The sequence below is a fragment of the Pinus tabuliformis genome, chromosome 2_2 (assembly GCF_031772625.1).
Source record: "Pinus tabuliformis cultivar Carrire ecotype Pingquan chromosome 2_2, CPIR1, whole genome shotgun sequence".
Taxonomy (NCBI): domain Eukaryota; kingdom Viridiplantae; phylum Streptophyta; class Pinopsida; order Pinales; family Pinaceae; genus Pinus; species Pinus tabuliformis.
In genome coordinates this window covers 1,233,662,333-1,233,674,766 of record NC_142300.1, presented here as the reverse complement: position 1 = coordinate 1,233,674,766, position 12,434 = coordinate 1,233,662,333, and the positions used below count along the sequence as shown (strand labels likewise).

The 12,434-nt window shown below is 36.3% G+C and overlaps 1 protein-coding gene across 1 annotated transcript in view; it reads right to left on the bottom strand.

Moving 5' to 3' along the window:
• Positions 1-12,434, bottom strand: part of LOC149197939 (GTP-binding protein ERG-like) — a 166,628-nt gene that overhangs the window by 138,636 nt on the left and 15,558 nt on the right. The window contains exon 2 of the mRNA XM_089406034.1: positions 11,127-11,216. Coding sequence (XP_089262160.1) covers positions 11,127-11,216 — 90 coding nt within the window. The remainder of the gene's footprint in view (positions 1-11,126; positions 11,217-12,434) is intronic.

Below are 12,434 nucleotides of genomic sequence, written 5' to 3'. Positions count from 1 at the left end.
TGAACTTTCGGAGTGCAACCGCATCTCCTAGAAAATCTTGAAAATAATGTAAAGAAGGAATCCTATATAAGAATAGCATCAAAACGTATGTATAAAATCATGACAAATGGATGAAGAAACAAATCATTGAGTCTCCTAAGTCTTATGATTGAGGGTGTGGGGGGTGAAGTGGGCACTAAATGGCTATCGAAGTAACCTAGAACCCTCAAAGAACTCGACTATGATCTTGAGGGGGATGTATAAGCAAGGAATACTCCTCGCATCTAAAGTCGAAAGAAGTAAAATCTGAATGGATCTTTGTTTGCTCCTCTCGAACTGGGAGGTAGTCTGACAGGCATGAGGTGCTATATTCTGGAGTAGTATGGCATTGATATCTCTGATGCTATAAGAAGTTGTGCCCTAATGTACAAACCAACACCTACGAACTAGTCTTGATGAGATCAAGTGGACTCCTAGAGGGAGAGGTTGAGGAGAAACTCGGGTCTCACCATCCTATTGGTTGGTGCATTCTAGGACTCTGCCTGTCATGCCACTTCTTCCATTACCTACAAGCCCCTCAAACTTGTGATCAACTCTTCACGCCAACATTACACTAGCCCAGCATGCCCTATTCCTCATAATGGCTTCTGTAAGAGAGCAACAACAACCCAAAATGGTAGAGAATGAAGAGATGGATACAAAGCAAATTCCAAAGATGGTTAGGCAGATTAGCTTTAGGAATTGACCGGAAAATTTGAATAGGTACGAGTTCAAATCTTGAAGTTAAAGATGAGAGAGAACCAACTATATGGTATAGTTCACAATCTTATGAACCGGGTTTCAGAAGTTGATCCTGGAAACTTATTCTTAAATAGTTGGGACAAAATGCCAAAGCACATAAAAAAATCCATCCACCTAGCGATTCTTTGCATATATAAAAACTAGACATCACAAGCAAGCATGACAAAATTACCTCCCAACAAGAAATCTCCAAATAGGAAACTAACACTCAAAATCTTAGACACAAGTCCTTCAACACAGCGGCAAAAAAGCTTCAAGTACATTAGCTAAAGGAGCATTGACAAGCACATGAGGTGAGCTTGGGAGTTGAGCTTGAAGATGAGGGGATTCCCTCTATCTTCAACACCACACCTTAAACCCATACGAACCTCCTTCCTTCAAGACACTTTGTACTTGCCCAATATTAGTTCAGAGAGAGTTTGATTCAGTTATGATTATGCACTTTTTATTTGGTTCAACACATCAAGTGATCATGTATGACCCCTTCAGGCAAGGTGACAGTTGTACTCACTTCCCATATGATTTTCTTGGATGAGGATCTTACATGGTCCCAAGCCGTGAAGCTTAAGCACTCTAGGGAGCACGTACCAATAGCATGACAACCAAGGAAGTGGGCAATCGTCACTTGGCATTCCCCTCCCCCAAAGTAGGTGTACATGGGGTTCCCTAAAAGATGGGTCCTTGAGGAAAGATAAGTGGTTTCAAGGGTTAAAATCAAATGTTCGAATTGCAATAGGGAATTTAACCTACCTAAAAAGCACTCAAACCTTCAAAAGTTATCTTCATGGTCAAAACCCACGCTAGTTGTGTCAATACTATCCCCAAAGATTCAAAGTGTCAATGCTAAACAACCTACAAATAGGAGACCTGAAGATCAAGAGGGTTTGAAGGATTGAGAGGCATAGCTAAGAGCTTATCTTTATCAGGATTTCCTTTGAGGCAAAGTTATAGTGGTCATCTCAAATGAGTTCCCTAGATTGATGTTAGTATGGATTAGCAACGTGTGTCATGTCCCCCAGCATACCAAAAAATTATTTTGTGGTTTCTTATTTACAACCTATGACTTTAAACTTTTCCATTCACTAAGATGACTCCTATCAAAATCGGTATGTCAACATCATCCAATACCACTCTGTACTTGAAGAGGTCATTCTTTTGGAGGCCTTCAATGCCCATACTAAGACCTAACATATCCCCCTATATGACAAGTCAAAGAATGTTTTCTACCTCCAAGAGATCAAGCCAACCTTAGTTCGGTTACACATGTTATCTAGTGATTCCATGGACCCCTCTCAATGTACAATAGACACTTAATTCATCTCAAGAAATCTCGTGACTTGTTGATAATGAATGATATCACCTACTTCCCTAAATCTAGTATTTTCACATGTTCCCTTTGTGTCAAAGGAAGCTAATGTTGTAGACTACATCCTAGCCAACAATGATATTCTTCATTATATCTACCAACTCTTTATTACCTAGATACCTACAATGGACCATGTCTTCCTCTGCTTATCCCTTCATGTTGATCCTCCTCCCCATCCCCACCAAACCATCATATTCTTCAAGGACAAGTACTAGGAGGTCTACATTGCCCAACTTAACACGTTACTCCCCCCTTTACCAATTTCTAATCCCTCGATTCAACCTATTCCAACTATGATTGTCTATCCTCAACAATAGGAGAAGCACCCTTAACTCTCACCCTCACACCACTAGTTTCCCCTGTTTCTCCTCAAAGCTCGATTTTGGTCCCGTGAATAAGTAGTATGACAATGAGTGCAAAGCTTAGCATATCCATCTTTGTTACCTCCTACCACTAGTACAAAAATCATATCAACCATAACTCTTTCAAAGGAAACACCTTTTCATGGCACAAAGGAGTAGTGATTTGTATGGGAGGTTCATTGTCATTATCTTCTCCAAATTCTAAAGAGTAGAGAGATTAAGTTGCAATATTGTGTGACTCAATAGCAGTGCAGAGATTTTACCCAAGCATATCAATCTAGATAAGTTTATGAAATTTAGAGATAGGCTTGGGATAGTTTCGCATATGACCATGAAGTGTGACAAACTGTATTTAATTTAATTGTCATAATAGTAACATACTTGAAGAGATAAGATAAGCTTATTAATGTCCAAGAAATGACCACAAATATGCCAACCAAACCGCTTAGTATATCGATAAAGAACAAAGTGGGAGTACTAAGGACCACTCCTATAACAACAAGACAGATAAATTACCTGATATTATTAATACCTACAAATGTCAATACATATAATGTCTCATGAGAGAGACAAGTCCTATGTTGGAATATTCAGCAACACTGAGAAGCGTGTGGGTGAAGCAATATTAACAATTTTTAACTTCAAAAACTTGTAAATGCATCCACGGGTATAAATCAAAGCATATAAATATATAGAACACAGATATTTTTACATGAAAACCACGAAAATTTTTCTTAATATATATAGCTATATAGATATATATATATATATATAGATATATATATATATAGATATATATATATATATATATATATATATAAACACTACATTCAAATTTATCAACACCAACTCCCTGGTTTATCAACACCAATTGAAAGAAAGCACCAACTCCCTGGTTTATCAGCACCAACATCCCAACTTATCTGCACCAACTGAAAGGAAGCACCAACACCTTGATTTATCAACACCAAAGCTTGTACAAGGGTCAATATTAGTCAAAGAAGGTTTTCCCTCCTGGCAATTGCTCCTCTGTCCTTCACACAGGCACTCAACTTACTAAACACAACCTTCTTAGCAACAGAGCTTCCCTCAACAAATGATCCTTGAACTCAGCCTCCTTATCAATAGAACTCGACCTCTAGAACTCTGCCTCCTCCACAGGTTTCGTCCTCCTCAACAAAGGACAACATTAGATCTTCAAAATAGACCTAAAACTCGCCTTCAAACACACCAAGATTTAGCCCTCAAAATAAGCCTAAGTTCGACCTCCTTTGTACCAAAACTTTAGCCCTAAAATTCGACCTCAACAAGGATAGGTCACTGCTCTTAGGACAAGCCTAAAATGTGGCCCTCTACATAGATATGAAATTCAACCTTTTAAGGCGGCATAATTCGGCCCTTAGAAATAGGTCTACAACCAACCTTCTAACTAGGGCTAAAAACCTTCAAAAGTGTGCCAAAATCCTTCCAAAATAAGCAAAAAATCCTTCCTAAGAAATTCTCTCCAAATCAACTCCTCTTCACTTCTAGTTCATGAGCTATGAACCTCATAACTCCTTTTCTTCACTTATTTGAACAAATTTGAATTTGCTTGAGCAAATGAAATTAAATGCTCCTTCTCACGCCTATTTATAGTGCATTTGAGGTCTAAACTAAGCCGACTTGTCCACTAGCTGGACTAACTTGTGCAACTGGCATAGTGAATATTCAAAAAATCATTTCTCTTCAACCATGAGGAGTTAGACAGAGTGAAATCTACCTTTGGAAAGGTTTGAAATCCAAATAAGCTTCCCAACCATATATGTTATGCTTCCATTTGTGCTAGTTAAATGGAACAAAAATGCATTCAAATATAGGGTATCCAAATGGGGCATCAAAAATCCAAAGACAATATATCGAAATATGTTATTTGAATATGTACCTTTCTCTTTCATTTGCACAACCTTTGACATCAATGACGACTTCGTTCAACATCCTATACGACCAACTCTATGCTAAAATATAAATTACACTAGTTATCACTTAACATTATTCAAGTCACATTACTTCATTTAATTTTGGTTTGTTTCCAAATGAACATTAAAGAAGGGTGTTAAGGTAGTTTAGTATAATGGTAATATGATAATGCGGTATTAAAGTTTTGAACTTCAATTTAATTTAATAACAATGACTTGATAAAGTAACATAAGTTTGAGACAAATTTTGAGTTAGCAATAAACGAGGCAACATAGAAGTTTGTTGAAAAAAGTAACTAGGTTCGGTCTTCATAAATGTATTTGAGTCATTATGTAATGTACTTGTCAAAAGAATGAAAAAGAAAAATTGTATTGTTATCACAATGACTTATTAAAGCATGCGTTTCATGCTTGGGTCATTTTTTATTAGTCAAAGTCCCCATTAAGGACTCCTAGGATTTTATATTGAGTCATTAGAGTCATTGTACATTTTATGAGACCCTTCTTGGGCTTTTGAATCATGTAAAAAGATTTATTATTGAGTCAAATTAGGTATTTGACACCTCCACACCATGTCAGCCTAAAAGAGACCAAGTCGGCCTCAAAGAGAGCAAGTCGGCCTCACTTCAAGCATATATATACAAGGAGATCAAATTCATTTGGAGCACACTCTCACTCACTCATAAGTTCGATATCCAAAAGAAAGAGCTGGAAAAGTGCGAAGAAAGAAAGGAGGCTAAAAGAAGTGTGAAGTTGGACAAAGAGGAAGGAAAAGAGAAAATCAATGTTTTGGGCTCTCTTTCTCTCTCTCTCTCACATTTGGATTCCTCTGGGAGATCGAAGTTTTTATTGTCTAGTCAAAGTCGTTGTTGCCATTTGCTAGGTTGAAGAGCTACTGCTTCAAGGTCAAAATTCTGGTTCGAAGTTGCTGGAAGAGGAGGCTCCAAGTGATCTCCAAGTGACCCTCCAAGTGACCCTCAAGCCTCCTCTTATACTTCCCCTGTTAATGATTCAACGGCCAAGATTAAGTCCCTAATTAACGACTAAGATTAGATCTAGCTTGATCCATGTCTTTTGGACCATTCTAACACGGATTCATATTAATACACATTAATATTTTATTCTCCCTAAGTTTAGACTTAGGGACTCCATTAAAAATATTAATTATTTTAATATCTCCTGATTTGTTTAGAATCTACCCAAACCCTTTCTGGGTATTGGAGATCTTATGTGCCCCAAACTTAGGGACTCCATTAAAAATATTAATTATTTTAATATCTCCTGATTTGTTTAGAGTCTACCCAAACCCTTTCTGGCTATTGGAGATCTCATGTGCCCCAACCTCTCCACCAAATTTCGTGCCTAGAGCACATCCGATGCTACCCCAAATCAACAATTTGGTAATTGCTTGATGAAAGATAATATAACAAATAAGTAAAAGAAGCCAACATTAATTATCAAGAAAGAGAAATCTAACCCTAATTCTCCTAGCATTGATTTCTCAACAGGGCGAAGCTAAGGTCAAAGAAGATTGAAGATCACTTCGTTGGCTTGAAGGAAATGATTACTCCCTCTCTGATAAGAATGGGATTCAATACTGCATGAAGTTGGATCAAGGAGATCTTCTACTACTTATTCAACAAAGTCAAACATCAAGGGTTCTTGGTTGCACTTACAGGTTCACTTAATGATGATAATGCATGGATTATTGACAATGGAGCATCTAGGCATATGACAGGGAAGAGTAAACAACTTCACACTCTATCAAAGAAACCATCTTCTCACACAGTGGAATTGGGAGACAACAAAAGCTATGCTATTAGAGGCCTAGGATCAACATCATTAACGCCGGAGAATGGAGCTAAGGTCAAGGAGGAGTAAAAAGGCAGTTTAAGGATCTATTGAAAGGAATCTAAGGAACCTTAAGAAGTTGATCAAAGGATCATATAAGGAGACCTTATAAGGAAAGAAGCTTAATATCTTCAAAGACAACGTCTAACACAATAAAGGGAGAGAACAAATTAGAAGGAGCATCCAATTACAATTTTTGGAAGAAGAGGATAAATCTCATCTTAGAAAAGAATAAAGTCTTGGATCTAGTAAAAGGAAAAGTGAAGAAGTCTATAGAGAAGTCAAAAAGTCTAACGGGCCAAGAAGGAAGGTAGACCTATTCAAAATAGAATGCTACAATTGTCACAAGATGGGTCACTATAGAAGTGATTGTCCTAATAATCCTAGGAATAAAAGAGGCATAGGGATCAAGCAAACTTTGCCAAAGAAATTTCACCAAAGAAAAACAAGATGGAAGGACCTAAAGTCAAAGACCTATTTGCTAGGAACTCTTAGGGACTCTATCCCTTGCATATCCTTCTACTCTAAGTTTTGAATTGTTTTCCTTTATATTTTGATTTCTTCGTTTAACATGCTTTGGAAAAACACTTTTTGAATTGTTTTAGTAAATCTATAGGCATCCCTCGAGATTGGATTGAAAGAGAGCCCTCGTCATTTTCCAAAGGGCTTGTTAAATGCTCAAGGGTTATAAAGAATACCTCACAAGACAAAGCATTGGAATTGATATCCTATAAAGCCTACTGATCTGCTTAAGAATTGTGAAGACCTCACAAAGCCAAAGCATTGGAGTTACAAGGTTTGTTAAGAAACAACAAGTATGCCTTCAAACTATAAGTTTTGCTCTCTTCATAAAGGTATATTTATTCTTGATAAACTATTCTACATTACTAACATTATTGTGTCTAGCTCTCTTGAACCATAAAGATTCTTGATTGGGTGATTCATCATTAGATAAACCTACCCTCCTCATATCTTTGATTATTCTTGTGGAACCCTAGAAATTTTCTTTGTAAAACCTTAACTTAAGGGTATGTCGATGATAATGTGTGAAACCCTAGCCTACTTAGGGTTATTGATGAAGTCTAAAGAAAATGTTTGATCCTTTGATGATGTCATGTTTGGTGTTTTTGTATGGTTATGAAAACCCTAACAATTAGCCTACTTAGGGTTAATGATGAAGTCTAAAGAAAATGTTTGATGCTTTGATGATGTCATGTTTGGTGATTTTGTATGGTTATGAAAACCCTAACTTGTTAGGGTTGAATGGTGATGTCTGAAATCCCAAACCTTTAAAGTATTAGGGTTTGATATGTTATGTATTGAAACCCTAGATAATTAGGGTTTGGTAGGGTGTATAAGAAAAACCCTTATAGTGTCCTAGAAATGAAATCCTAAGTATGTGTGTTTGTTTGATCGAAACCCTAGTTTGATCAAGTTCGTTATATGTCTAACTTTAATATGTTGATGTTTGTGTCATTGGGTTTGACTAACACATGTTATGCTTGTGCATGATGATGGAATCCTAGATATATGTGTTGACCTAATTGTTAATGGTCATGAGTCTTAGGGTTTGAACTTAGCCCTAGTCGAAGTTTGATTCGCTAGGATGATAATGTTCGTGAATCTAGGGTTTTGTAACTAAACCTTAGTAGAAGCTCAATTCTCTAATATGTGATGACAAGTGTGATAATCTGAGATTTGTGAAAGATTGTTGAAATCTGAAATTGAGCTATGATTGATGTTTGATTGTTGAAGCTTAATGGCTCATGTATGAAATCTAGGATCTTGCACTAAATCCTAGTGGAAGTCTAACATATGAGTTCTAAAGTTGTTAGATGCATTGTAAAACTATATTTGTTTGAATCATTGTTGATAATATCGGTGATATTCGAAAATATCGTGATATTTTCGATAAAACGATATATCGGCAAGAATATATCGCGATACTTTGAAAATATCGCCATATTTTGAAAATATCATCTATGTTTAACAATCTAATTAACAAAAAAAAATGTTTTTTTATGCTTGCCGATATTTTCGCCAATATTGCCGACAATATGTTTTCTGGACCCTCGTCAATATTTTTCCGATACCGATATTATCAACACTGGTTTGAATTTGCTTATAGGATTTGCAATATTTTGTAGCAGGGTATGTCATACCTCTGGAAGAAATATTGAAGCCTTAGATATAATGAAGGTCGTTATCTTGATTAAGGTACTCAAAGTCTTGATGATGAAATCTAGGGTTTATGACAAAACCCTAGCATGTAGTTGAAGTATAAAAGTATGTGTTTCTTGTTAACATAACTAAGTTTAGGTATTTGATGTCTAATGTCGAATGCTTCCATTATTATATGATTCTGATATGGTTGAACTTCATGCTTCTATAGATTTGGTTGTACTTGCTATCTAAGTTGTGCAGGTACATAATCTTCAAGATGGTGAAGATGTTTGTAAGTAAAGTTGATATGATAAGCATGATGAAGAAAGTTATATGAAAGATGGTGGTCATGATAACTCTGATAAAAGGATGGAAGCCATGAAAGATTCTTCGATATTGTAGAAAAGAAGTTGAGCTTCCTAAGTTAAGAGGGAGCTTGGATGAAAGGAATCTCCCTAGTTGAGGAGGACGGCATGTCATAGTCATGATGGACACCTTGAAAGAAGAAATTGGAGAATGAATTTTGAGGAGTTAATGGGATAAGAAAAGCGGGATTTGTTTGTAGAATTTGTTGTTGCATTTGAAGTAGGAAAGGAAGATGTATGAGGAATCTTTTGTCAAGATTCATTTGAAAGCCCTATTGTGATAAATTGAGAAGCAACATCTAGTTGTCTGAAAGACCCTGGAGGTTTGTGTTTACTTATGTACATTTGAAGTTTGTTATTGATTGGGGTTGTGTTTCTACAGGTTTGATAGCATGTTGATTACACAAGAGAGATTTGTTACTGATCTATTTGATCGGGGAGGATTTGCTACCGATTGGAATAATTAGGAGTGTTGAGGCTTTGTGTGTGAGACACATTGCCTGGGAAGACATTTGGTCGACATTATGTGTAGATGTCTAGATCCCAAAGTAGGAAGGGTGGCGTTGGTCATAGAGCTCTGACCTTGGATACGCACCTAGATCCCTGGGTTGATGGTTAGCAAGTAAGATTGATGAATACCTCCCTAGTTAAGAGGGAGTGTTGAAAAATGTATCTAGGTTCAATCTTCATAAATGTATTTGAGTCATTATGTAATGTACTTGTCAAAAGAATGAAAAAGAAAAAATTCATTATTATCATAATGACTTATTAAAGCATGGGTTTCATGCTTGGGTCATCTTTTATTAGTCAAAGTCCCCATTGAGGACTCCTAGGATTTATATTGATTCATTAGAGTCATTGTACATTTTATGAGACCCTTCTTGGGCTTTTGAATCATGTAAAAAGATTTATTATTGAGTCAAATTAGGTATTTGACATCTCCACACCAAGTCGGCCTCAAACAGGGCAATTCGACCTCACCTCAAGCCTATATATACAAGGAGATCGAATTCATTTGGAGCACACTCTCACTCACTCATAAGTTCGATATCCAGAAGAAAGGGTTGGAAAAGTGCGAAGAAAGAAAGGAGGTTAAAAGAAGTGCGAAGTTGGAGAAAGAGGAAGGAAAAGAGAAAATCGAAGTTTTGGGCTATCTCTCTCTCTCTCTCTCTCCTTTGGATTCCTCTGGGAGATCAGATTTTTTCTTGTCTATTCGAAGCTATTGCTGCTGCCATTTGCTGGGTCGAAGTGCAATTGCTTCAAGGTCGAAATTCTGGGTTGAATTTGCTAGAAGAGGAGGTTGACTTGGTGGTTGGAGGAGGTCTATTTCTAGGTTGAAGAGTCTCAAGAAACATATTGAAGGACGAGATTTTGATTGGGTTTTCCCCTAGATAGGGGTTTTTCCCTGGCAGAGTGCCTACATCTTGCGTCTTGTGATCTTCATACACACATAGTTTGGTAATTGCCTGTTGAAAGATAATATAACAAATAAGTAAAAGAAGCCAACATAAATCACAAGTAATTATCCAGAAAGAGAAATCTAACCCTAACTCTACTAGCATTGATTTCTCAACAAAGTTAAGAGTGTTTTATTCACGCGATTTAAATATGGCTTAGTATAATGGTAGTATGTTAATGTAGTATTATAATTTTGTACTTCAATTTAATTTAATAAAATTGACACGAGTTGGTAAAGTAACATAACCTTGGGAGTACCTTTGAGTTAGCAATAGATGAGGCAACATAGAAGTTAAGAGCATTTTATTCATGTGAGTTATATCATTATGTAAAGTTGATTTCTATTATGAGCCATCTCTATCAAGAAACATAGGTTGATTGTAACTCATTTTATATTTCAACAAACCCATAAATTCTCTTGTTCTCCCTCTCCACAACTTTGTGCATATTTGTGCATACTTTAATACCAGAAACACCAAAGGACATGGGAAACAGATGGTCATCTACCCATATTTGGCAGGAAATGTGAGGCACAGGTCTGACATCCAAGGGGACATGTACAGATGAAGCACTGCTTTATTGTTATAAATACACCAAAACATAATCAATAGATGAACCTATGGAAGAATTAACAAGTACTTCATACTCTTCTAAGAGTGAAATAATGCCAAATACAGAAGGCTTCATATTCTTTCAAACATTTAACTCCTACTAGGTATTCTTTCCTGTTCAAAGGATAGAAAAGAACAATACAATCAAACTATTAGATCAGAAGATCAAAAGATAAAGTTTCAACTTCAACAACAAGGAGATCTGGTAAGCATACAATTTGTGTGTCCCCATTTGTCATCACTCCAAGAATCTCATGAATTGTTGTGTTTGTCTTTCGTGAAACTGCAGCAACCTTCGTTCCAACCTGAGCCATGAATAACATAGATGATTATAGCAGCTAAAAAATATAGGTAGGCACATCAATTTACCAATAATAAGAATCATTCAGGATGGTGTCTATCAAATATATTAAATATATTAAGAAACCTGTGCTGTAATTTTGTGTACACTGACTTAAGGAACATATTAAAGAAGAACAGGTTTCACAAAAAGGCCATACTCTTAAAGTGATCAAAATTGAATAAAAAATGTTTGCAAGTGGACAGCCAATGTATTTACTTCTTCAATGGTGTAGGCTAAGATACCAACCTCGGTAGTAATATTACATATGGTACAACTAGCTACCGAGAGTAGCAATCTTTAGCACAGGATAACTAGCTACTTGTTATATATAAAGTAACTCATATTATCCAATAAGCGCCTGTTCAATTTTCTGAAGTTCTTTATGGAATGATCTCTGCATTAGTTTTGCAGGGAAAATTGTGTGAACTGGATTTTCATCATGATGTCCATTTTCCTGTTTCTGCTGATTCCTCTATAAATGTGTGATGTAAAAGGTGTACTATAATATTAAAAGAAACTGACATTGGTGAATTAATCTTCATTCTTCTGTACGTTACATGGAAAAAGCCAAAACATAGCAAGTTTTTAAAATTTCACTTCATATGCTATTCCAGGTTCTCAGCCCTGGTAGCATCCCTTTAAATTCAGATTCTTCAACTAATAAACTAATTAATAAAATGAAAACAAAATATTATAATTAGCCATATAATTTGTCGAAGACAATTTCCCAGCATTGGCAGCTCCAATAATTCCCACCATGAGTGACTTTCATTCCTCTTCAGTGAAATCCCCTTTTTTCAGAGTCCTCATCCAGTTGTTCCAAAGATCCTACTGGCAATGCCTTGGCCAACTAAAAAGCAAAGTTATGAGACTGGCAAATCTCAGCAACTCAACAAAACGATAATTTTGTGCAGAACAATTAATAATTAGATTCCATCCACAAATCTATAAAAAGTGCATCCATCAGTACATCTCATCAAATATGCTAATAAAATTTGGCACTCAAAATTTGTCTCCAATCTCAAATCTCACCTATGAGTATGCCTCGTATATGCCCTCGAAGAGCTAGCACCTAAGCGCTAGTCACTCCTAGTCTAATTATCTCATGCAGATGTGGAGCTGTCAGTTAGTCAACACTCTCAGAATGAGGCAGGGAGTGCGAGCAATAGAGCACCACAAA